This window comes from Pelodiscus sinensis, chromosome 1, assembly GCF_052426305.1.
Source record: "Pelodiscus sinensis isolate ZL-2025 chromosome 1, ASM5242630v1, whole genome shotgun sequence".
Taxonomy (NCBI): domain Eukaryota; kingdom Metazoa; phylum Chordata; order Testudines; family Trionychidae; genus Pelodiscus; species Pelodiscus sinensis.
Genome location: NC_143052.1, coordinates 89440673 through 89467916, shown reverse-complemented (window position 1 = coordinate 89467916; position 27244 = coordinate 89440673). Strand labels below are relative to the sequence as shown.

At 45.5% G+C, this 27244-nt stretch overlaps 2 protein-coding genes across 3 annotated transcripts in view; one reads left to right on the top strand and one right to left on the bottom strand.

Annotated features, from left to right (window-relative positions):
- The window catches only part of IFT56 (intraflagellar transport 56), an 83972-nt gene extending 83496 nt beyond the window's left edge, over positions 1 to 476 (bottom strand). For both annotated transcript variants that reach the window (XR_003090266.3, XM_006127813.5), the window contains exons 1-2: positions 347 to 476; positions 72 to 209 (exon numbers count right to left, since the gene is read on the bottom strand). Coding sequence is in view for 1 of the 2 variants with exons in the window: in XM_006127813.5 (XP_006127875.2) it covers positions 72 to 209; positions 347 to 349 (141 nt within the window). In the remaining variant the exon portion in view is untranslated. The remainder of the gene's footprint in view (positions 1 to 71; positions 210 to 346) is intronic.
- A 50-nt stretch (positions 477 to 526) lies between these two features.
- Positions 527 to 27244, top strand: part of GUCY2C (guanylate cyclase 2C) — a 111643-nt gene continuing 84925 nt past the window's right edge. Inside the window, exons 1-4 of the mRNA XM_075935275.2 lie at positions 527 to 1012; positions 21774 to 22032; positions 23945 to 24057; positions 24638 to 24705. Coding sequence (XP_075791390.2) covers positions 974 to 1012; positions 21774 to 22032; positions 23945 to 24057; positions 24638 to 24705 — 479 coding nt within the window. The 5' untranslated portion in view covers positions 527 to 973. The remainder of the gene's footprint in view (positions 1013 to 21773; positions 22033 to 23944; positions 24058 to 24637; positions 24706 to 27244) is intronic.

The window sequence follows — 27244 nt, the reverse complement described above, 5'->3', positions numbered from 1 at the left end:
CACTCGCACCTCGTTAGCGCAGAACCCCCTAAGCTGGCCCCTGCAGTGAGCCCGGGGCAGCGCTCGGTTACCTCCAGCAGGGCGATGGCGCCGGTGAAGTCCCTCTGGGCCAACAGTTCCTCCAGCTGCGGGACTTTCTTGCCTTTCTTCTTCCGCTTGTCGCCCTGCGGCGGGGCGCCCCCCACGGCCGGCTTGGCCCGGGAGAGCATCTGGACAGGGGAGAAAGAAGAGAGCAGACGGGGTCAGCGCTGGGATTGGGGGTCAGACGTCCCCGCTCCTGTGTATCCTCCCTCCCCAAGCTCCAACCCGGCTGGGGCGGCGCCGCCCTCCCCGCCCCGTCCCTCACCATCTTGCCCCTCTCCTCGCTTCTCCAACGACTCCGTTACCGTGGTAACCACGGGGGGGGCAAGAGGAAAGAGGACTGAGTGCTACACAGAATAGGACTCGGCTGGAACTTGCTTTCTCGCTCATAGTTCCGGTTCCGACCCCGGGGCTCGGGCGGATGGGGAATCGCTCGAGTCTCTGGGGAGGCGGAAGGAATTTAAAAGGGATCATTTCCGGCGCTCCTGGCGCTTATCGCCATAGCAACCCACGGAGCGGGATGTGATTTTATCGCCGCAGTGCCACACTAGTTGGCGTGCACAAGCGGTCGCTTAAGACTGCGAGTTTCCGTGTATAACACAAAACCCGGCGGCCTTCAGGGGCATGGAGACAAGCTTGAGAAACCAGGCTCCAAGTACGCGGGAAAGGCTCAAAAATCAAGGAAGCGAAGAGAACAGTTTTGGGGGCCCGATTCATGGTTGTTCAGGGCCTGGGGTTGGCAACAGAGGGATCGCGCAGCGCAAACACGGTACGACACCAGCGGTTTGTCAGGCGCAAACATGGACAAGAGCCTTTGGCAGCGCGTAGGACAGAACATTGAATCGCGAACGTGAGAACAAAAGGGGCAACTGATTTTCATCGCAGGGAGCAGATGATGCAGTGGCGCTGCCATGACGTGTATCAGCATGTGGTATGTGATGTGATCGCTGCATTCTTCAATGCCATCCGTGTGCAGAGACCTTTTCAGACACTATATGAATTCTGCCCCCCACCCTCCGCGTTGGCTCATTAACTCTTCTCCAGTCATAGGGAGGAGAACGGAGGAGAGCAATTGTGGGGTCGAGTGGTTGTTAGTGGGTTATATAGATTGTCCTCATCCTCAAAGAAAGCCTGCACCAACAACTCTTGGATCTTACATTCTTAACTTCGTTGGAAATTAAAAATCACGGATCAAATAGAGACACTGGATTAATGGTTTATTTGAAACGTATAAGTGAAGTGTAAAAGGGCCACTACACCTTGAATGGGCCCTTCAAATATGTGTTAACTATCTCCTGAGGGGGCTTTTCTGTGGGCTCTGTAGTATGAAGCTTATTTAAGCTTCATACTGCAGAGCCCACAGTGAATGTAACCGTGTAACTGTTACCTTATTAAATGACTTTTAACATCCCTAGTAGACATGCTGTCTTGGAACTCTAGCCTGGGGTGCCTTTTGCATGGCTTTGTTGTATAAACAGTGACTCCTGGCCTGTTTACACAGTTTTCAGCATTGTGACAAGTATAAGAGGGGTAGCTGTGTTAGTCTCTATCTGCAAAAACAACAAGGAGATCTGTGGCACCTTAAAGACCAACAGATTTATTTGGGCACAATTGTGTGCAAAAACCCACTTTATCAGATGCAGGGAGTGAACATTATAGAGACAGGCACATGGACATCTGGTGCTGGTGGCTTAGGGGGCAGAAGACTCTGCTTTCCCCAACTGCCAGCCTGGCCCCGCCCACAATCCATCCCCAGTGCCCGCCCTCCCCATAATCTGGGGAGGCTTGGGTCATGCCACTACCTCCCTTCCTGCTGCTCCCCGGGGTGGGGAACTTGGGCCCGTTCAGGCTGAACAGCCGCCTCCTTACCTGCTGCTTCTGAGGGCGGGGAGTCTTGGGCTGGCTCAGGCCATGGCTGTCTTTCTTCCCGCTGCTCCCAGGGGTGGGGAGGCTTGGGTTGTGCAGCCTCCTCCTTTCCTGCTGTTCCAGGGGCTGAGGAGGCTGGAGCCATGTGGCCTGCTCCCTCCCTGCTGCTCCTGGGGGTGGGGAGGCTTGTGCCACACAAATGCCTTCCTTCCCACTGCTCTGGGGCTGGGGAGGCTGGAGCCATGTGGCCGTCTCCCTCCCTGCTGCTCTCAGGGCTGGGGAGGCTTGTGGCTCAGGCTGCAGCCGCCTCCCTTCCCACTGCTCCCAGGGTGAGGAGGTCTGCCTCTCCCAGCCCCATCTGCACTGACTATCCATTGGCAGGCATAAATATACTAGTACATGAAAAGTTATTAAGTGGAGGACCTGTGCTAAAATAAATAAATAAAGACAATTCAATCAAGGTGGATGTGGCTCACTCCCAACAATTGATGAGGAGGTACAAATAGCAAGAGAGAGAAAATTGCTTTTGTAGTGAGCCAATCATTCTCAGTCCCTATTCAGAACCCAGACTACTGTAATAGTGTCAAGTTTGCAAATGAATTGCAGCTCCGTAGTTTCTCTCTGAAGTTTGTTTTTAACTTTTTTTTTTTTTTTTAAAGAATGGACACTTTTAAATCTATTACTGAGTGTCCAGGGAGACTGAAATATTTCCCTCTTCGTTTTTGTGTGTTACCATTCTTGATGTCTGGTTTGTGTCTATTTATTCTTTTTTGTAGAGACTGTCCAGTTTGATCAATGTGCATGGTTGACGGGCATTGCCAGCACAAAATGGCGTATATCACATTAGTAAGATGTGCAGGTGAATGAGCCCCTGATGGTATGGTTTTATGTGGTTAGGACCTATGATGGTGTCGCTTGAGTAGATATGCAGGCGGAGTTGGGAATGGGACTTGTTGCAGGGATTGATTCCTGAGTTAGTGTTTCTGTGATGTGGTGTGTAGTTGTTGTTGAGTATTTGCATCAGATTGAGAGGCTGTCTTTAAGCGAGGACTGGCTTGCCTCCCAAGGTCTGTGAGAGAGAGAGAGATCATTTTCCTAGATAGGTTGTAAATTATTGCAATGTGGTGGCCATTTTTATTCTAATGAAGCAGGGGATATTTAAATCCCCGCTTCATTGACTATGTTGGTATGTCTAATTTACATGCCACCGTTGGCAGAGGCATGTAGTCAAGACATAAACTATGTGTGGAAGTAAATATATTAAACCAAGGGATAATTAACAAGGAGCAATGATTACAATATTTAATATGAAATCAAATAAAGAAAATTAACACTACCCTTGGAGTACATGTATCATCATCCTTTCTAACAACTCAAGCTAGTAACACACCGGAATGCATATTATCCACACATAGCTCAGCTTTAAGATGCTAAACAAATCTGAGTCAACTAGAAATAGTATTTGCAAGGAGAGCATGACTAATACAATATTTACTGACACTGGAAAGGAGAATAAAAAGCATTCAGTAAGGCTTATATAGTTTTTCTGGGGAATGTTTAGGATCCATGCTGTAAAAACAGATAAAAGTTCTTTTTCACCTTGTGTTTGTCACCAACTCAAAGACTCAGAGGGATAGCGTGTTAGTCTGTAAAGGTATGCCTACACTGCATCCCTCTTTCGAGAGAGGAATGCAAATGCAGTTGAGCGAAATTGCAAATGAAGGGCAGATTTCAATTTCCTGCGCTTCATTTGCTTAATCGCGTTTGGGTGCTATTTCAAAATACCCTATTTCGAAAAAAGAAACGCTGTCTAGATGCGGTTATTTCAAAAGAAAACCCTTCTTTCGAAATTACCCTTAAACCTCATTTTATAAGGAGTAAGGGTAATTTCAAAAGAAGGGTTTTCTTTCGAAATAACCTCGTCTGGACAGCCTTTCTTTTTTCGAAATAGGGTATTTCGAAATAGCGCCCGGGCGTGATTATGCAAATGAAGTGCAGGAAATTCAAATCCATGCTTCATTTGCAATTTCGCTCAGTTGCATTTGCATTCATCTCTCGAAAGAGGAATGCAGTGTAGACATACCCTAACTGAAAAAAAATGTAAAAACAATGAATGGTCTTGCAGCACCTTAGGGTATGTCTACACTTGTATCCTCTTTCGAGAGAGGGATGCAAATGAAGACATTCAAAATTGCAAATGAAGCTGGGATTTATATATCCTGAGCTTCATTTGCATAATCGCGTTATGGCTCTTTTTCGAAATAGCACTAGTTCAAAATACAAAACGCGGTGTAGATGCAGCTATTTCGAGAGAACACCCTTCCCTTGCAATAACCCTTATTCTTCATAAAATGAGGATATTTAAATACCGGCTTCATTTGCAATTTCGAATGTCTTCATTTGCATCCCTCTCTCGAAAGAGGGTACAAGTTTAGACTCTTAGGGTACGTCTACACTACAGCGCTAATTCGAACTAACTTAGTTCGAATTAGTTAATTCGAACTAAGCTAATTCGAACTAACGCGTCTAGAACTAAAAACTAGTTCGAATTAGCGTTTTGCTAATTCGAACTAGCATGTCCACATTGAGTGGACCCTGAACAGGGCTTAAGGATGGCCGGAAGCAGTGCCGGCAGGGCATCAGAGGAGGACTTAGAGCGTGGAGATGCTGTCTCAGGCTAGCCGAGGGCTGCGCTTAAAGGGACCCGACCCCCACCCCGGACAGACAGTTCTCAGGGGTGCCCTGCTTGAAAACCAGTCCTGGCTTGGAGTGCCCGGAGTGCCCACACTGGGCACATCACACCACTCGGCCATCAGACTGGCTGCACTTGCCGCAGGCTGCCATCTGGGGAGAGGGGGCAATTGGGGGGCTGCAGGAGAGGTTCCACCCCCAGAAGCCCGCAGAGCCAGCCCAGTCCTCCCCATCGGGGGCTCGTACCCCATTCCTCCCTCACCTCCTTCCACTTACCCTTCCCTAGCCCCCCTTCCTGATGTACAAAATAAAGATAACGTTTCTTCCAACATTGACTCTGTCTTTATTGAACAAAACTGGGGGAGACTGGGAAAAGGAGGTGGGAGAGGGGAAGAGAAAGGCTGGGAGAGGGGAGGGCAACTAACATGATCAGAGGTTGAGAACAGGTCCCATATGAAGAAAGGCTACAGAGACTGGGACTGTTCAGCTTAGAAAAGAGGAGACGGAGGGGGGACAGGATAGAGGTCTCTAAAAGCAGGGGTTGGGTGGAGAGGGTGCATTCAGAAAAGTTCTTCATGAGTTCCCATAAAGCAGGACTAGAGGACACCAAAGGAAAGGAATGGGTAGCAGGCTTGAAACTAGTAAGAGAAAGTGGTTCTTGACAAAGCAAATAGTTAACCTGTGGAACTCCTTGCTGCAGGAGGCTGTGAAGGCTAGAACTAGAACAGAGTTGAAAGGGAAGTGAGATCAAGTCATGGAGGTTGGGTCCATGGAGTAGTCTTAGCCAGGGGGTAGGAGTGGTGTCCCTGCCCAAAGTTTGTAGAAGACTGGAGAGGGATGGCACGAGACAAATGGCTTGGTCACTGTCTTCGGTCCATCCCCTCCAGGGTCCCTAGGGTTGGCCGCTGTCGGCAGACAGGCTACTGGGCTAGATGGACCTTTGGTCTGACCCAGGACGGCCATTGTAAGCTCAGGGCTCAGGGTCGGGGGTCCCAGTGGACCCCCTTGATTATCATGCACACCTGCTCCTGGATGGCCAGGCTGGCAGCTCTCCTGCCCTAGCCGGCCACTTTCCTGTGCCTATGCGGAGATCGTGGACGAGGTCCACGATGTCCGCACTAGCCCAGGAAGGTGCCCGCCTCTTGCGGTCCCGGGCGAGCTCCCGGGAGCCACCAGCCTGGTCCCGGAAAGAGGGGCTGGGCTGGGGGACATCGGGTGGGTGGCTCTGTGCCGTGCCAGGTGCAGGGTCTGCTGGCTGGGTGCTGGCAGGCTTGCACCTGGCATGGGCACCGTAGCCAGCCCGTGCCCCTTTAAGCGGTCCGGGGCCGAGAGGGGGGCAATAGAGTTTCCCTGGTGTTGGCCAGAGTGGCCACCAGGGAAAGGTGGGGAGGGCTAGCCTCCCACTAGTTCGAATTAAGGGGCTACACACCCCTTAATTCGAACTAGTAAGTTCGAACTAGGCTTAATCCTTGTAAAATGAGGTTTTCCTAGTTCGAACTAAGCGCTCTGCTAGTTCGATTCAAATTCGAACTAGCGGAGTGCTAGTGTAGCGCCTATGAATGTTAGTTCGAACTAACGTCCGTTAGTTCGAACTAACATTGTAGTGTAGACATACCCTTAGAGACCAACACAACTCAAAGAGTAGAAGCTCCAGAACAAAGTAACACGTGCCTTCAGGATTGGTAGACAGAAGGAGTTTCAAAGAGTTTACAAATAAGGTTTCATCCTACAAAACAACTAGCATCACACCTAGTACTTGCCACTTCTGACTGGTAAGAGCCAGAACTTTACCACATAGCAAAAATCTCGCATTGATGCAATAGAACAGCGTTTCCCAAACTATGGGCCACGGTACCTGGCCGTGGGAAAAAAATACCGGGCCTCAGCGTAGCTGCCAGGAGGGGGACCAGGTGGGCTGGGAGGCAGTGTGGGGAGGCGGAGAACCAGCCGCTGGGAAGCAGGGTTGGGGGCAGTGGGGCTGTCCAGCGGAGATCGGGGGGTGGGGGCGACGGGCAGCCGGCAGAAACAGGGTTGGGGCCAGCGGGGCTGTCTGGCAGAGATCGGGGCTGGCGGACAGGGGCAGCAGGGCTGGCCAGGGGTGGGAGGGCTGGCTGGGGGAGATTGGGAGGAGAAGAGAGGAGTGAGGGGGACGAATCAGCCAGCGGGAAGCGGGACTGACCTGGGCACACAAGTGAGTCTGGCCTCAGGGATTCCATTTCCTCCTCCCCCCCCCCCCCAATACTCTTCCTCGAGTAGTTGCGAACTGCCTGGATGGTAGACACACTCGTGCAGCGTGAGCACGTCTACCAGCCAGGCAGTTTGCAGCTAAGGACTGATACACCTAATTATAATAAAATGTAGCTAATTTGTTCCCCAGACTGTCCGGTACAAAACTGGACACCTGGCAACCCTTCCCCTCCTTGCACCCTCCCTCCTAGCCAGATACCCTACCCCCAATCTTCTCCTGCTCCTGCCTTCTGGAGTGCCCATGCGGTACCGGGTCCCTCAAGCCCTGGCCCAGGCTGGGCGGAGGATGCAGCCGGGTGAAACACTGAAAATTTATTCATTTTTAATTCTTTTTTTTTATATGTGTTTATAATTTTGGGCTGCAAAAAACAGTACTGAAAAAAAATGGGTTCCAACCAGGGCCGATTTATCCATTAGGCACAGTAGGCACAGTGCCTAGGGCCCACGATACTTTTAGGGGCCCACGAAAATGTTTTAATTTCTTTTAAAATCAGAAGAAAAAAATGAACTTTTAAGGTCGAAGAAAATGTTTTAATTTTTTTCTCACATCACGAAACGAAACTTTTAGGGCCCACGAAAATCTATTAAATTTTGCCTAAAACAGAAAAAAATAAAATGTTGAAATATTTAAAGTTATATAAAAAATAATTTTAAAATATTTTTTATGGAGGAAGGGGCCCACGAAGGCAAAAGTGCCTAGGGCCCATGAAAGTCATAATGCGGCCCTGGTTCCAACTAAAGTAAAAAGTTTGGGAAACCCTGGTCTAGCCAGCTTTTATCCATCTTACAGTCCATTTATCCAATCTGTATTCCCTTGACTTGCTGGCAGGAATATTGTGGGTGACTGTATCAAAAGCTTTGCTAAAGCTGGCACTGGAGGCTTTGGGAGGACCAGAAACAAATTATTTGAATATTCATCATTTGCTTAATGAATATGCAAACATGCAAATGAATGTTACTGGTACTCCAAAAGCTCGTGAATGGATTTACTGGTCCCTGTGTCAAAAAGTTTGGGAACCCTTGCAATACAATATACCATGTATTAATTAGTAAAACAGAATTTTAAAAAGTCATTAAGATCAAAGTTTTAGATATCTACAACTTTCCAAAAAAATTGTTAAAAGAATCTTTTCTTTTCTTACTATAAGCCGTTAACACACCTATGTAAACTTTGTTTGAAAAGTAATCATGCAAATGTCCTCCTGGCATGTGCACACACCATGCAGCCTGCTTTCCCTCCCTGCTACCTCCAACCCACGCAGACAGAGAGGACTGCAGCAAGTCAGTCAGGACAGCAAAAACAAACTGCCCCTGCCTCTACCTCACTGCACAGATGCCAGCACCTCCTTTTCCCCACCTACCCCTGTGCAATCCGCTTTTCCCAGCCCACATAGGGGCTGGGATAAAATCCTGCTTCTCAAACTAGCAGGCACCAGCAGCCTATCTAGGAGCTAAAACAGGACAAAGCACAAACAAATTATCCACACTGCCCCCACCTCACCTCAGGACACAGCACAAACTCCTCACCTTCCTCCACCTCACCCCAATGCCAGCACTCACCCACCTCTTCTTTTCCCCCACTAACCCCATGCAGTTAGCTCCTTATCTCCTCCTTACGAGGAGGCTTGAGAGTGCTGAGTTTCTGCCTCTTTCCCCTCATACAAACGGGACTCTCCAAACTGCACTCCACTCTGACTTTCTCTCAGACAATTCCTCCCTACTTCTGCTCTTCCTCCCAACAGCCACTTATTCTCTTCTTATCTCCCTTCTTTACCTGCTGTGGGAGCTACTCAGTTTCAAGCACGCAGCTGCTCCATTTAGCTGCTAGCTTAGCAAAACAACACCCCTCTCCCTACCAGTCAATTGAGCTTCCTGTCTGTGCGGAAGCTTTGAACCTCTGAGAGGAGCACAGAAAACAACTGTGTGGCCATGCAGCTTACAAGGAATTTAGCTTGGGACTGTTCCTTGGTGTGCTGATCATGCCACTGACACCCACTTTCTTGCTCTCTGAGGCTTCCCACCACTCCTTCCTGCTGGGCCAGTTCCTTTGGTCTCCCCCAGACAAGGCACAGAGTTACTGGAATTACTGCCCCCCTGAAGAGCATGCAGATACTGAACCATTTCAGCTCTGGGAGAATGCAATTCTAGGGCACAGTACCCAGGAAACCAACCCCCAAACGAAGGAATCAAAACCCCAAATAAATCTGTCTTTTTAAAAAAGTTTTACACAATCAGTGCTCATTCAAATAAGCCTTCTTTATCAATGAAAGAAAAGTATGGACACTGATTCCCCTCAAGTAACAGTTATTTACACTGGGCTTGATAGAAAACAAAAGTGTTGTTTTTTTAAGTACAAACAGTAGGATTTAAGTGGTTGTAAGTGAAAAACAAAGATCAAAGTAAGTTACAAGATTAAAATGAAAAGAAAATGCATAGCAAGTTCTAATACACTAAAACTTATTGGAAACAAATTCTTATCCTAAAAGCTGTTCTTGTCCTAGCCATAATCTTCAGGTCAGAGACTCTTTTACCCTGACTTGGGTCCCACCTCTCTTTTTGGGTGTGTCACGCCAGCCAAAGACAAAGGGACTAAGAGCTTTCCATTGCTTAAATAGACTTTCTCCTGGATGGTAATCTTTTCTTCTCCATTCCACCTTCTATGGAAAATTACCTGGTCAAAATGGAATCCCAATGCCAGGTAGTGTGGTCACGTCTTACCAGTCTAGTCACCCTTGGACTTATGGAACAATCAAGGCTGTTTATGACTTGTTATGTTGATCATCCAGTCATTAAGGCTTCTGGAGCACCAATGATGGCTGTCATTAGCATATTTATAACCATAAACAATCTCATACTTCAAAAAAATGAGTGGTCTTGTAGAGATTAACAAATATACATATATGTAGTGTCATGAGTTTTCATGAGCACAATCCACTTCTTCAGATGAGTGGAGTAAAAACGAAAAGTGGGTTGTGCCCACGAAAGCTCACGATAAACCTGTTAACTGGCCACTGAGGTGTGTTTATTTACCAGCTCCACAGCCATGGAGCCTCACGGCTCCCATTGGCTCCGGTTCACCATTTGCAGCCAAGGGGAGCCACAGGAAGCAGCGGCTCCGCTTGGCTGCAAACAGTGAACGGTGAATTGGAATCATTGTCCCTCATATCCCTCTCACTTCACTGCGGTCATCTGAAGAAGTGGGCTGTGCCCACGAAAGCTCATGATACCATCTACATATTTTGTTAGTCTATAAAGTGCTATCAGACCATTTGCTTACTTCTTTGGGGATTATTCCAGTTAAGATCTATGTGATAAACAGTCTCTTTGTGGACTTGAGGTTTGAAATATTACTGTGCTGCAATGTACATGTCTTATTCATGCCTACCTCCTGGTGAAGTGATTTCCCCACACCAGGAAGTGGTGGGGTTAAAGCAGACCAGAGGGAGCCTGTGCAGAACCCTCCAATCAGAGAAGGGCTCACAAAGTAAGCCATTCAGTAGGTGGCTTGTGGCAGCTGCCAACCAGGGACATATATAATGGACTGCTCAAAAGGGCAGAGGGCAGTCTTTCCTGGGCCTGCTAGGGAGAAGGACTGGTTGCCTAGGAGCATCTGAGCTGAAGTAGTGCTGGGCAGAGTAGCAGAGCAGAAGGAGCTTCTGGCTGATCACTGCCAGACTGAGGCCCTGGAAGAAGGGTAGATAAGGTGCTAGAACTATGGGAATACTGGCTTAGGGAAAAGGGGCAGCAGAAGAGTTGGAGTAGGGGCAGTCAGGATTCCAAGTAGCTGCTAAGTCTGATCCCGTTCCCCCTTTCGCCTACACTTGCTGCTGAGGGAAGTGGCAAACTCACACTGCAGTTTGCCCTTGGAGCAAGATACTAGACTGCTGACCACAGCAGGCCATTGAGGAAAGTGGCTGGACTACAGTCTGCCATTTCCCCTCCCTCCCCAAAAAAATGGGGAAGACAGTGGAGTGAGTTGTGCACCACTTGCATTACTTACTCTGCTGGTCCCTCCCCTCACCAGTCAGGAGTGAGAGGAGTGCACACAAACTGTGTACTTTCCCTGCACTATTTGAAAGTGAGGGGACGAGGAAGAAGAACAAGCAGTGTCTGGGTACATGCATTTGTAGCCCCACCTGCCCTCCCAAAATCATGCCCTTGGAACTGAGTAGTACTCAGTTGCTGCATAGAGCTTGAAGAGTGAAGGCTGGCTACCTAGCTGGCAGGACAAGCAGCAGGTCCTTGAAAATATCCGTGTAGGCAGGCTGAGCCTGGGATACTGATCACAGAACTTGGCTAGACCATATAAGGATACCAGTATGGGCCCTGCTGTTCTGGTGTTTAAAAAATGCAGTGCTTTGGGGAAGAAGCCATAGAGCTACAGCCCCACATCAGGGCCAAGAAAGATTTGGACTGTATACCCAGGAAGGAGGGAGACAACATGTATAGCTCAGCTGGAGGCCTGAGCTACTGAAGACCCTCTGAGAGAAACATTGGCTAGTGATGGGGGGCTTGTGAGAGGTGGGTGCCAATCCTGTTACTTTTATCCATGAAGGACATAAAGGATGAAGACATTAAATAAATGCCATAAATGGGCCAACCAGCCAGTGTGATCGCTTGGTTTCAGCAAGGAAATAAACAATAAAGTGTTTGCATGTGAACATTAAAGAACTAACAAACCAATACAACATAAAGTACTTTTAATAATTAACACATCTACCTAGCGGACAATGGAAAAGACTATTTACAAATTTATGTGAATATGAGGCTATCATTACCTGGTTGTAGGGGGACTATTTTTTCAGGTGTATTGGAATAATGTACTTGAAAGACATAACATATCACAATGTTAACAAGAAACTGCAATGCACTTTTGCTTACTTTGATATTCTAGAACAAAGGTTGGACAACGGACCAGAGTTCAGTGCAGCAGAATTTAAGTCATTCTGTACAAAACATGATTTTGATTATTTTACTAGCAACCCATGCTATTCAGAAGCGAATGGAGTGTCTGAGAGAGCTGTACAGACAGCCAAGAAATCCATAGAGCAGGATGGTCTCTGAACTATAGGTCAGTATCAATAGCAGCTATTAGATATAGTCCAGCACAACATTTGATGGAAAGATAACTTAGAACTACTGTTCTAGCTGTTGAAAATAATCTATTTTCAAAGTGCCAGATATAAAAAAGTAGCTAAATCAGATAAAGGCAAAAAAGAGCTTTTGATCACATTTATATCACGCAACACTCAGAACTGCTGAGTCTAGAACCCGGTGACCATGTTCATGTCAAATTTAATAGAGAGATAGTATTGACAATTTCAGCTGCCATAAAGTGAAATAACTCAGAGCCCAGATATGTGAATGAGACCAATAGTGGAGAGAGCAACAGAAACCTCATTAGCATCTGAAGTTGTTCTTCAGAAAAAAAGGTCAACAGAGAAACTCTATAGATCGTGAATGCAGAACAAAATGAAGAATACTCAAGGATTCCAAACTGACCACAGCATGTTATTGCATGGGATGCCAGATGACCAAACTATTACACATCCAGATTGTGTAATTAGAAAGCTAATATGATTCATAGACATTAAACAGATTAATCTGTGCTGAACTTCAAAAATAAATTAAATAAATTTTGTAAATGTAAGAATGTACTTAAAGGAGGAGATGGAATGGAATGCGGAATGCTAAACTGTATTATGCTGTGAAGCCATGAGGTGGCACATAAGATCAGCCATACTGGATAAGACCAAAGGTTCATCTAGCCCAGTATCCTGACTTCCAACAGTAGCCGTGCCGGATGCCCCAGAGGGAGTGAACAGAACAGGTAATCATCAAGTGTTCCCTCTTCTGTCATCCATTTCCAGCCTCTAACAAACAGAGGCTAGAGGCACCTTTCATACCCAACAAATTATATTCACCCATGTGTCTGACAATTTTATTCTTTACTATAGTTTCAACTAATTTGCCCGGTACTGATGTTAGACTTACCGATATGTAATTGCCAGGATCACCTCTAGAGCCCTTTTTAAATATTAGCATCCCATTAGCTATCTTCCAGTCATTAGGTACAGAAGCTGATTTAAAGGTTAGGTTACAAACCACAATTAATAATTCTGCTATCTCCCATTTGAGTTCTTGCAGAACTCTTGGGTGAATGCCATCTGCTCCCAGTGACTTGTTACTGTTAAGTTTATCAATTTGTTCTCTCCTAGGGGAGGGAATCACATGAGGATTACCTGTTGTGTTCCCTCCCTCTGGGGCATCTGGTATTGGCCATTGTTGGCAGACAGGATACTGGGCTGGATGGATGTTGGTCTGACCCAGTATGGCCGTTCTTATATTGTTCCAAAATTTCCTCTAATGACATCCCCATCTGGGACAATTCCTCAGATTTGTCATCTAAAAAGAATGGCTCAGGTTTAGGAATCTCCCTAACATCTTTAGCCGTGAAGACAGAAGTAAAGAATTAATTTAATTTCTCTACAATGACCTTATTGTCTTTGAGTGCTCTTTTAGCATCTCAATTGTCTAGTAGCCCCACTGGTTGTTTAGTAGGCTTCCTGCTTCTGATGTACTTAAAAACATTTTGCTATTACTTGTTGAGATTTTGGCTAGCTGTTCTTCAAACTCCTTTTTGGCTTTTCTTATTATATTTTTTCACTTAATGTGACAGAGTTTATGCTTTTTTCTAATTTCCTCAATAGGATTTTAACGTCCACTTTTTAAATAATAGCTTTTTATCTCTTTCTGTTTCTTTTTCTTAGTTGTTTTTTAATTTGGGGTATATATTTAAGCTGGGCCTCTATTATGGTGTATTTGAAAAATTTCCATGCAGCTTGCAGGGATTTTACTTTTGGCACTGAACTTTTTAATTTCTGTTTAACTAACCTCCTCATTTTTATGTAGTTCCCCTTTCTGAAATTAAATGCTACAGTGTTGGGCTGCTGAGGTGTTTTTTCCACCACAGGGATGTTACGTTTTATTACATTATGGTCACTATTTCTAAGAGCTCCAATTAGATTAACCTCTTGGACCAGATCCTGCACTCCACAGTGTACAGCATACTTTATTTCAATTAACCTCAGCTTTACAAGGCAAAACATTAAATGATCTTATGAAAGCTGCATTTCAGGTATATATCTTTGAGGAAGAAACTCGATAGTCAGCCAGTATCTGACATAAAAGTTTAACCTACCAGTAGCAGCCCTACAGCCTACTGTGTATGAGGTATATATGACATCTGTGACATTGGAAGACTCCCTTAGCAAAGGGAAGTACAGCAGTGTTGGGAAGAAACCACCTGTATCTACATTCACAACGAGAGCATCCCTGGCCCCCACTTTTCTGGAGAGAAAGGTTGGCTGGGTTGCTGAGCTCTGATGCCCTACAAGCTCTCCAATATTGGCTCACCCAATTGATTGGTGCTTGAGTACCCTGATGGTGCCCGTGGGATTGGCTCTCCATTGGTTGGCATTACATGCCCCTGAAGGTGCCATGGTCACTCTGGCCTTTTGCTTCCACAGCATCAAATGAGAGACCATTCATAGTAAATTATGAAGGTGGGTGATCTCTCTTCTCTTTTCTGACTTGTGATGAAGCAGCAAGTTAACCATGTTGACAATTAAATAATCATAATTGGTAATCTGATCTAACATGTAACTGAGATGAATGGAACTGTTCATACTTCTCAGAATTATTGGTTTATGTTCTCTGCAGATGTCATCTAGTTATCACTATATAATCACAGCTGTATAGTTAGCTTATATAGTCACTCGGGGGACATCTACACAGCAGCGTTATTTTGGAATAATTTTAAGATGGATGATTTCTTAGTCCTGTAACCCTCATTTCACAAAGAGTAAGGGAAGTTGAAGGAAGAGTGTTCTTCCTTTGACTTCCTGCTGTGTAGACAGCACCAAAACCGAATTAAACTATTTTGACTTCAGCTACACAATTGACGTAGCTGAAGTTACGTATCTTAATTTGACTTTTGCCCTGCAGGGTAAAGATGTCCTAGAAGACTTACCCAGCATTGCCCAAATCCTTCAGGCAGGGGACTAGCATTGTGGGGGGTGCAGGAGACAGGGCAGGGCCTTTGGGATGTGGAGGGGATGGGGCAGGAGGCTGGAGGGTGCAGTAGTCAAGAACTCCTCCTAAATGATAAGAACTAGAGCCTCCAAATTTGGTATGATAATGAAAAAGGGGACGTTACCAGAGTGCTTCTGTGCTCCAACAATTTCTTGCTTTTAGAAGGATATCTCAGGAGTTCCTTGCAGCTGGATGCAATTTAGAGCAATGGTTTTCAAAGTCTGGTCATGGGCCTACCTGGGTAGCCACTGGTGGGCCCATAACACTTTGTTTATCTAAGTATCTGTAGCCATGAAGCCTCGCAGCTCCCATTGGCTGCTGTTCACCATGCCGCTTTCTGCAGCCAGCCTGACTTCTGCTGGGGTCCTGCCACCTAGGCCCATCACCGGGGAGGGAGGAAGGCTGCTCCCACCAGCCCGACTCTCCAGTTAACTGGTTACCCCAGAAAGCATGCCGGTAAGGCAAATGCTTATCAGGTAACCAGTTAACCTTTTATATCGTTAATGCCAACATGCTTTTTTTAAAATGCTGTGCCAGATTAAGAAATCTGGCTGCTTTATTAATAATACTGCTGTAACAACAGTGTTATTAAACACCTGCATTATCTCCCAAGCCATGTACTTTTAGTGTGACTGATGATCTTGTTTATTCCCACACAGAATTGCTGGGAGACAGTGGATTTACTTGCACTTCGAGCAGCAAAAAGGGAAGTCGTAGAGCTAGGGCTAAACATAGAAATAAGCGTGGGAACACAATAAGATTTTAAACTAAAAAACAAAGAGTAGATTATAAGGCTTGAGAAGAAGGGAAAAAGTGAAAAATGGAGCAAAAGAAAAGGCAAAAAGTGAAGTGCATTCTGACAGCATTAAACATTGCTCACAAAGGCAATGACAGTGTCAGTTTGGCAAACACTGAAAGCAGTGCAGGGTGAAAATCCTATAGCCTTTCTGAAGTTCTGGAGCTAGTATTCTATAGAATTTGCCTCTCTGATGCCTTGCATAGACACATCCACAGATAACAAGCCAAAACCGTATAATGAGCAAGTTGTTTTATCTACAGTATTTAGTCACAAATAAATCTTACAGTAGTGATACATAGTCTGAAAACTGCAGTAATTAAAAAAACTTCCTCTGGCCATGGTTCTTGGTTGAAAACTACAAAGATGGATGAGGACAGAAATTACTACTATTTTAAATGTTTTTTATGTCATTTAGATTATTTGGTTGTTTGAATAATTATGGACTTTGGGATATTGGATGACTATGAATTTTGGATTGATTTAAAAAAAATCTCAACCTATCACTTTGTGCTGAGGTCTCTCTCTCTCTTTCTCTATTCCCTTTTCTATGTAACATTGGCCTGGCCACAGGTTTCAGTAATGGTTCAAAGAGCTCCATGTGGGAGAATCAGAACTTTTATTCTCAGTATGTCAGTTTCAAGAAGCAAAGTACGATCAGAAACATTACTGTGAAAAAATTTTACCTCTCTCTTTAAGCCTTCCGCCATAACTTATCAGCCTTCTTTAATTAGAAATAGCTCTGAAAAGCAAGTGCAGATTCTATTATGCTTTGCTTGTCATCAGCAATACTCTCTTCCAGATCTGGAAAGTAGAATCCTTATTACAGTGGTTGATGTAAGAGACAGAAGTTAGAATTTCTGATCCCAGAGGAATTTTAGAATGTTGGCAGTTAGAAAAAAGTCACCTTTTAGCTAGCTATACTGTATCTAAGGATGTTAAGGAATAGAAGACTAGTCGACTATCCGATAAGCAAATGCTTATCGGATAGTCTAATTGACTTGTTGATTCTCCCCCTTGCTACCTCTATCAGATGCAGGCAGCAAAGCAGGGAGGAAGAGAGGGTACGTCAAAGAGGTAGCGCTGCACGGAGCTGACCCTGGGCTTCATGTGGCTCTCCCCCTTTGAAATGGAGCCCGGGATCAGCTGGGGACTAGCTAGTTGACCCCTGGCTTCCTGTGGCATTTCTGTGGAACCTGGAGTCATCTTGGGAGTCCCCAGCTGATCCCGGGCTCCGTGTGGCGCTGCCACTTTGAAATGCCAAGAGGAACCCAGGATCAGCGGGCTCAAATATGGCATTTCAAAGCACACAGAGCCCGGGATCAGCTGGGAAGCCCCCAGCTGATCCTGGGTTCTGGGGAAATGCCGCTCTGGGCCCAGGATCAGCTGAGGACTTTTCAGCTGACCCTGGGTGCTGTGTGGCATTTCAAAGCGGCAGCACAGCATGGAACTTGGTATCATCTGGGGACTCTTGTACATTACAAACTGGCATGCCACATGCAGCCCAGTGCCAGCAGGAAGTCCCGCTGACTCCATGCTCCATATGGGTGCTTCCACTTTGAAATGCACAAGAGCCCCCAAGAGGCTCTTGTGCATTTCAAAGGGTAAGCGCCTGCGTGAAGCCCAGAGTCAGCGGGACTTCCTGCTGGCCCTGGGCTGCACATGGAGTTCTGCATTTCTCCTTTGAAATGTACAAGAGCCCCAGCTATACCACCATGTTTCATTCAGAATATAAAATCAGATATTTGTGTAGCAGTGTATGATTCTCTACATGACTATTTTAAAATATTCTTTTAGCTGATTGAATGTTCCTTAGTACTTCAGACAGAATGTGGGATATTAGGCACCAAATAAAAGATATCCCTAAAATGCAGAATATGAGTTCATGCACCCCTCCAAGCTAGTAGGGGGACAGAAATAATGTTAACACCCATGCTTTGTTATTCATTGCTGCTACATTCATCTGATATGCTCACATCACTTACTGATTGCCAGGCTGTATGTTTTCAGGAATCCTCAGTTACTTGCTTCTCACTATTACTCCTCTATCTCCACCTTTCAGGAGGGAGAGGAATTATTATGAGTTGACCAAGGAGTACAAATAAGAAAGTGGGATGTAATTAAGAAAAGGAAGATAAGGATGGATACCAGAAAAGATTGTTAACAATGAAACAATGATCTCTATTAAGGTGTGGAAATATAACTGGCCCACTCTGTACCCCATTACACCTTTAGAATGCGAGTTCTCTAGACTAAGGGACTCTGTTACACCATGTCTGTTATGTTCCAACCAGTGCACAGTGTTCTTGTACTTCTAATAATGTTTATAATACAATTAGTGTTTAATGCCCCGTCACTTGAGAAATTTAGAACTGGACTGGATAACATTTTACAGGGACTAATATTAATTGGCTGAAGGAGCTAACAGAGCAACTCAGTAGGTATTCTCCTTTTCTGAGTTCTGTTATTCTTTGTGTATCTGAATATTCCAGAAGAATAAGACTGAAGCACTCATAGTAGTTTTAGAACAGGAAGTTAATGCAGTATTATCTGTTTAAACTCAATTGAACAAATTCCAGTTGTTTATTATCCAATACAACAGCAAGGTGAGCAAACAAAGCAGTGTCCTTGAGTTGAGGATGAAATCTTAGCTCCACTTACGTCAGTATAACACTCCATTGACTGCAATAGAGCAAAGATGTCAAATCTAACACAGAAATTCAGGAATCTCTCTGTCCCTTCCCCTCTCAATATTTGTGATATTTACAACAGTCTGAGTGACCACATAATACAGTATATTACATACTTCCCATAGGTATAATGACATAAACATGTAACATAATTAATTTACTGTACTTTACTAGTATCTGCTGAATGCTTCCAGAAGGCAGGCTAAGAAGAGCATTTAGGTCCAAAGCTTGCTCCCGCTGGAATCAATGACAAAACTGCCATTGACATATGTGGGAAAATAATTAGATCCTTAATAATTACCCCAGAACAGCCAGAGATGAGCCAATGATCTAGACACAAAATGCTTCTTATTCCATTCCCAATCTGCTGGTCCATCCATCCACTCCCATGCTCTTTCTTCTATTACACCTTGTTATTTAGAGTTCCTACATTGTTTATGAGCACAAGGTTAGATGGGCTGGTTTGCAGTTCTAGGCTCATATTTATATTCTGGATAGAGTAATATGGTTTGCTCGTAAACCTGAGTTGCTGCCATTGAGTTATCCCACCTTCAGAACTAAAGAACAGCAAAGCATTTATTTGGCATTATGGGATGGCTCATATAAAATAATACATAGATGTTGTAAAGAGGTATATAAATATGTGATGCTCCTTTAAACACGGGCTTTAATAATGAGATAAACCAAGAAAATTATGGTCAGTGGGTCTGTGCCGCAAACACTGTATTTGTTCAGAGGGTGTTTAATTTTCTTTGTTTAAAAATCATTTTCAGAAGCTTATAAAAGCTTATTTAGTCTCCAGTGGGGCTTCAGTCCATGTTCTAGTGGGCAGGCAGTAGCTCCCATGGATGTCCATTAGTCCAAAAATGCAAGACCCATCATATTAAGTAAAACATGGATTCAATATTTGTCTGTGTTAAGGGCTGTTGGATTCCTCCACCTTTCCATTTACTTTTTTCCCTTATCAGAATAGTCAGGGGTCAGTAGATACCCCCCCCCCCCCCCCGTCTTTCTGACCCCCTGCTTTGAGAACATTCTCAGGACGTGTTTTTGGGAAGATTCACTCCAGAAAACTGCCCTATTATTTCGACATAAGAATGGTCATACTGGGTCAGACCAAAGGTCCATCTAGACCAGTATCCTGTCTGCCAACAGTGGCCAATACCAGATGCCACAGAGGGAGGGATCACAACAGGTAATCCTCACGTGATCCCTCCCGTCACCCACCTCTAACAAACAGAGGCTAGGGATACCATTCCTACCCATCCTGGCTAATAACCATTGATGGACCTAACCTCCATGAATCTATCTAGCTCTTTTTTGAACCCTGTTAAAGTTCTAGCCTTCACCACATCCTCTGGCAAGGAATTCCACAGGTTGACTGTGCGCTGAGTGAAGAAAAACTTCCCTTTGTTTGTTTTAAACCTGCTGCCTATTCATTTCATTTGGTGACCCCTAATTCTTTTTTGTGGGAATAAGTAAATAATTTTTCCTTATTCACTTTTTCCATACCAGTCATGATTTTATAGACCTCTATCATATACCCCCTTAGTCTCCTGTTTTCTAAGCTGAAAAGTCCAAGTCTTTTTAATCTTTCTACATATGGGACCCGTTCCAAACCCCTAATCATTTTTGATGCCCTTTTCTGAACCTTTTCCAGTGCCAATATATTTGTTTTGAGATGAGGTGACCACATCTGTACACGGTATTCAAGATGTGAGCATATCATGGTTTTATATAGAGGCAATAAGTTGTTCTCTGTCTTATTCTCTATTCCTTTTCTAATGACTCCTAACATTCTATTTGTTTTTTGACTGCCGCTGCACATTGAGTGGATGTTTTCAGAAAACTATCCACAATGATGCCAAGATCTTTCTCTTGAGTAGTTGTAGCCAAATTAGTCCCCATCATATATATAACTGGGATTGTTTTTTCTAATTTGCATTACTTTACATTTATCAACATTAAATTTCATTTGCCATTTTGTTGCCCAATCATTTAGTTTGGTGAGATCTTTTTGAAGCTCTTCACAGTCTGCTTTGGTCCTATATTGAGCAGTTTGGTATCATCTGCAAATTTGGCCACCTCACTGTTTATCCCCTACTCTAGATGTCAACTTCTTCTGAATGTCAACTGTACCATTTGAGGTTTGGCTTTGGTCCCACATGTCAAATCTGTGACCTGCAAGAACTGGGTCCCTGCATGACTCTTAACAGCCAATCACAAAAACAATTAATACAGTTGCTCCTCTCATAGGTAGTCTCAGTAGACAGGCCAAGACCTAAATAGACTATTAAAACTGCATTCTCTAGAGATGATTTCTCTATAGCAGAGTTGGGGTACGTGGCCCCATGGTGATATTGGGAGATTCCTATCATATTGATTCGGTGCTGATTCTATTCTGTGGATAAAAATGGAGGTTTTCAGTGAGGCATTTTTTTCCATCACTAAAAATTATTTTTATGGGAAACATTTAAGTAATGAAAATGGTATGTTAGGTGCATCTACACCGCAGGGCTTAACTCAAAATAAGCTACACAAATTGAGCTCCATCAATTGCGTAGCTTATTTTGAAATAACTTATTTCAAAATTGGGAGCGTCTTATACAATAAGTGCTATACAGCACTTATTTTGAAATAGACCACTCCTCCTCCAACTTACCTTCCTCCTCATACAATGAGGGTTACAGGAGTTGGAGTAAGAAGTCCTCCAGCTTGATGGTATTTCATCATTATTCCAAACTAACTGCCTGCTGTGTGGACACAGACTAAGTTATTTCAAAATAATGCTAGTTATTTCGAAATAATGTTGCTTTGTAGACATACCCTTAAAGACATAAAAATTATATGTAGTAATATAATAATCCCCAGAGTTAGTGGCACAGCCAATATGGGTGGGATGGCAGGCCAAAACACAAAGGAACCATCTGTGTTCCTCTGTGGCTTTAATGGAGCTCTTCTTTTATATTAATTTTAAAAGGCCTCCTTTTACAATCAGGTTGGCCCCTCCTTCTTTCTCTTCTCTACCCATCACTGTGATGCAAAGTTATATTGTTCTTATCAGACAAGGTGCCAGTAATGTCTCCTTTTTATAGCCTAAGCCTTTTAATGAACAAACATGCAAAGCAACCTTTGGCCTCGCTCTGTGCCTGAGTTCTGTTATTGCTCACAAGCAAATGTGCGAGTTAGGGTAAATGGATGTGGGGTGGATGTAGATACTGAAAAGGGGAAAGAATTAAAGTGTGAAAGAGATGTGGTATAGCTGATCGCTGGATATACAATGCAAATCTTTGTTTCACCCTACCCAGGAACAACGTAGAGAGGACGTGAGCAGTGGGTCTAAACTGAGAGGAATAATGAAGCAACAAATGCAGGGTCGGGATCTCTGGCCATTACTCCTCTGTCTCCTGATGCTTTGGCAAGTTGGTGAGAGCAAGTGCATCAAGGACAATTATGTAATCAATGTGATGCAGCTGAATCACTCAGATCTTCCATGGACCTTTGATAAAATAAAACCAGCGGTGGAACTAGGATTACGTATGGTAGAAAAGGAGCTGCAGGGGGAAGGTAAGAATATGATTCCTTTCTCCTTTAGAGTTTTTGGATCAAACTCCAAATCCTGGCCCACCCTCACTCAGTGCTTTTACAAACTGCCCCAAAGAGCTGTTGTAGGGCTTTCCGGTCACCATGTAGATTAGGCAATAACTGTCCTCCTTCTCTCAAAACCAGTGAGCCACAATGCAAGGGCTGAACTAGGGATGTGTGTGCCAGTTGATGCAAATCCTTCCTGAGATAATTTCTGAAATAAAATGATCATTTGGGAATTGAGAACATAGGAAGTACTGAACTAGATCAGATCAAGGGTCCATTGAGTCCAGTATCCTGGCTCCTCCTTTATTAGAACAGGCTAGTGATCTATCTAATCGGGTAACTTCTATGTTAGATAATGACAGATGTGTCAACCTCCTGCTCCAATGACGCACATAATTTTGTAACATTATGGTAAAGAAATGGACTCCAGCTGCTGCTCACATTATTCTTTGAAAAGCATAGATCAGCAGCCCTCATAACTTTTAATTTTGGTAGTATCACTGCAGATATTAGTCTTACTCCTTTTCATATTTAATACTTCTTCTCAACATCACTAAACAACTACCTGCCTCCATAATGTCCTGCGACAGCAATGTCTAAGAAAACTATTTCCTTTTCCTTCCAAATTTGAGTGTTTTGTCCTTTTGTTTCATTTGAATTTGCCTTCTGATTTTTTTTTCCTGTAGCTTTAAAAATCAATCCGATATCCTGTCTCTGATCATGCCCAATATGTTGTGCATCAGAGGAGGATGTCAGTCCTCTATATTGGCACTAATTCTGTCGTCACATCTAGTGGAATGGAGGGTAGGGAGAATTGCTCCACTGAATGTTGGGATGGGAGACATGTGCAGGTATGATGGACGGGCCTCTGGGGTTGGAGCCCAGGCCCCTCAGAAAACCCAACCCTCCCCAAACCCATGAAGTAGTAGTTAGTAGCATTGTGATCTGCACCCAGGGTTGCAATGACACTTACATTTGGCCCAGCCACTTTTCCATGACCAATGTGCAGCTGGACAAACCTGAGCCGTGTTGCAACCCCAACTGCTAGGTCACCATGCCTAGAACAGAGAGCCAGCTCCAGCCCCATGAGACAGGGACCACTGCGGCAGGGTAAGTGCAGGTTGCACAGTGGTTTTTGAAACTGGGGCCCTACTACCCTTCAAAAAAAATTAAAAACTACTGACAGGAGGCCTCAGGAGCAGAGAGTATAGCATCATAGGTGACTTGTGGTAACACTTATGAGGTGTACTGCTCCTCTATGCCCCCTCCAAATTTTAATTGGCTAAATGAGGTGCCCCCACATGCCCCTCCCTGCCTCTATAGGTGGCCCTCCCTGCACCTCCTCCCTCTGCAGGCACCAGTCACTCCATAGAGCAGGGCTCAGGTTATTATGTCTGCAGAGTCCAGAATGTTCTTAATCTGGAACTGTTACTATAGCTATGTCTACACTACATCCCTCTTTCGAAAGAGGGATGTAAATTAGACAGATCAAAAGTACAAATGAAGCGGGGATTTAAATATCCCGCACATCATTTGCATAATCACATCACAGTGTTCTTTTGAAAAAGGGTATTTCAAAAGTGAAACTGCAGTCTAGACACGGTTCTTTAAAAAAAATCCTTTTCAAAAGATCCCGTACTCACAGCTAGACTGCAGTTTCACTTTCAAAATACCCTTTTTCGAAAGAACGCTGTGATCCGATTATGCAAATGACGCGCGGGATATTTAAATCCCTGCTTCATTTGCACTTTCAATCTGCTTAATTTACATCCCTCTTTTGAAAGAGGGATGTAGTCTAGACATGTCCATGATTGTTGCCCTGTCATGAACTGAAGGATCATGAGTGAGTAGATGTGGCTTGTAATGCTATTTTCCATTTTTCCCATAGAAAAAAATGTGACGATCAGTGCCACCTACCATGGCTTCAACACCTCACTGTATGTCTCACAGGGCTGCCATACTAGTACCTGTGAAGGGGTGGAGGTCATCAGGCAACTCTATGTAAGTACTGGGCATTTCTACCAGAATCCTTCTTTTCTATATGTGAAAGTGAGGGTTACGAGTGTTGACTAGAGGCAGGTATAGTGTGTGCTGGTGGCAAAGTACACGCTTCCTATACAGATAATCATTTCTCCTCCTTTCCAATTTATAGAAGCCCCATACATATGTATAGCTAGCCCCTCTTTAGCTACTTCACTCCTCACCTGCAACTCCAATAGAGCTCGGATGATGCATTTTTATTCTGACATCTAGTTCTCCGTGCTGTTCCAGACTTGAGCTCCCACACAACTTTGTTATACATCTCTGTGCAAATCACACACTGCTATGCATCGTTCTGTCCCTTCCCTGCTCCTCTTGCTCCAGATTCACCCTCTTATCCTTTCCCTCATTCACTAGCCCCTTCTCTCACTACCCTGCATTTGCTCCATGGCAGTTCATCTCAGTTCAGTTTTCCCACATTTCAGTCTCCCCCCTCAGTCCTCCTTGCTTGCGCCTCGCTCCATATTGTGCATTTTCCATATTGGTAGTCCCTTCCCTTACGTTGCACTTTCTGTTGCAAATGCTGTTTTATTTCTTGCAGGATAGTGGCACACTTGGCTGTGTTGTCCTGGGACCCACTTGTACTTATGCCACATACCAGATGGTCTCGTAAGTATACCAAAAAAACCTTACTGTGTTCCAGGGAAGTAAGATATTCAACAAAATTGTTTCCTACTTGTGTGAGCATAGACACTGAACTTGTGGGGGGAGGGGCATAGTGTGCTTCACAATCAGGATCCTACAGATCTCTTATACCTAGCCTTAAATTTCTGGCGAGGACAAAATGCCCCCTTAAAGAACTTATCCATGCAACTGCTTTACTAGGTAGGACTCAGTAGAGAGTGATAATGATTACTCAAGGTTGCAAAAGGCTATGTCTTCAACACTCCCATCTGGAGAAAGAAATTATCTTCAGCATAGAAATCTCCACATTGGCTCAGACCAGTGGTCCATCTAGATAAGTATATTGTTTCTGGCAGTGGACTGAAGTGCAGGGTGGGCAATAATTCGTGATGTTAAGTGGTCAAGGGCCACACTTTTTTATGGAAGGGCTGTGGAGTCTGGGATGGAGGTTGGGTGCAGAAGGGAGCTCAGGGTAGGGAACTGGAATACACAGTGGCATAGTGAGGGGGAGCAGGAGGGGGCAATTGCCTCCAGGTGCCGTGCTAGGAGGATGCTGATTTAGTCCCCCTCCGCTCCCCCCTGTCATCCCTTGACTCGCCTGTTCCTCCTCTGCCCGCTGCCACTGGCTGGAGCCTTCTCCCTGCCTCTCCGCCCCCAGCCCGACCCTCCTCCATCTCTGCTGGCAGGTTAGTGCATGTGGAGGTCCGGCCCCAAACTGGAGGGGGTGGGGAAGACATAGTACAAACTTCCTCCCTGCTCCCAAGGTTGGGTTCAGCCATGATCCAGGTTCGGGGCCCAGCCATGCGGTAGCAGCAGGGGGGGGTCACAAATTTTGCCTTTGCCCCATGGCACATAACACCCTCGCTACACCTTTGGGGGTGCAGGAGAGTGTGGGATCTGAGAGGGAGTTTGGATGAAGGAGTGGGCTGTGATCTAGGGCGGGGAAATAGGGCATAGGGTCTGGCAGGCGTATGGATGCAGGAAAATGTTCTGGCCTGGAGGAGTGGTATAGGAGGGAGGTGTGATAGGGGTAGAATTGTGATGTAAGGCAGGGGGGAGGAGGGTACAGAGGGTTTGGTTGTGACCTGGAGCAAGAGATTGGGGTGCAGGATTCAGAAGGGGGTATGGATTCAGGAGAAGGATTCTGGCTGGAGGAGAGTTTAGGAGGGATGCGGGGCCTGGGAGGAGAGTGGGGTGTCAGAGGTGGGCTCTGGCTGGGAGCTGCTTATCTATACATCTCTTGGCCAGCAGCAATCTCAGGCAAGCTTCCCACTACACCTGCCTCAGCAGTCCCAGCTCGCTGGTTGGCTGTGCATTTGGGTCTCTGTGCTGCCGGAATTGAGGAGGGAGGGAGAGGCTTCACATGCTGCCCCTGCCCTCATCATAATCTCTCAGGTCCTATTGACCAAGTTCCTGCCAATGGGAGCAGAGAGATTTTGCTGGAGGAGAGAGTGGGACAGCATGCTGAAGCCTTTTCCTTCTCTGTGCAGTACATAGAGCAGGAGTGGCCAATAATTTTAATGGGGGAGTGGCACTCCAAGATTGTGGCAAGTGGTCAAGGGTTGCACTTCTATGGAGGGATTGTGGGGTCTGGGATGGAGGTTGGGTGCAGAAAGGAGCTTAGGGTAGGAGACTGGGGAGCTGGAGGGAGTGTGGGGTCTGAGAGGGAGTTTGGGTAAAGGAGGAGGATGTAATCTGGGGCACGGGCTTGTGGTGCATGGTCCAGGAAGGGGATAAGGGTGCAGGAGATGATTCTGGCCTGGGGGAGGGGCTTTAAGAGGGGGTGCAAAATCTGAGAGGGAGTTGTGAAGGGGTGCAGAGGGTTTGAATGGTGACCTTGGGCAGGGGAATAGGATACAGGGTCTGGGAGGGAATATGGATGCAGGAGAGGATTCTGTTCTGGGAGAGGGGAACAGGAGAGTGTGCAGGGTCTGGGAGGGAGTTGTGACTTGGGAGAAGGGGGGAAAGGGATTCAGAGGGTTTGAGTGGTGGCCTGAGGCAGGCAGGCAGAGTGGAGAAAAGGGGTGGGGTGCCAGAGGCAGGTTCTGGCTGAAAAATGCTTACCTAGGTGGCTCCCAGCCAGCAGCCCTGCAGAAACCTGAGGCAGACTGTCTGCTGCAGTCTGAGGCTGCTGACTGCTTCATGTGGCTCTTCTCCGGGAATGGGAGGCAGGGAGGGAGATTTCCCACACTGCCTCCCAGCAAAATTTCTCAGCTCCTATTGGCCAGAAACTGGCCAATGGGAACTGAGAGATTTTACAGGGCAGGGCGGGGGCAGCATGTGAAGACTCCCTTCTCCAGAGTGGGGAACAGCTGGCTGTTTAAAGTATGAGCTGTTGTCTGCTTAAGGGTTCTGGCAAGGAGGCCACGGGCTGGATCTGGTGGTTAGGTGGGCCGGATTCAGCACTCTGGCAGCCTCTTGCCCACCCTGGCATACAGCAACACGGAGCAGCTAGCTGCTGCAGGGGTAGGTGTGGGCTGGATCAAAAGGCTTGGCTGGCCAGATTCAGTCTGTGGGCCATATC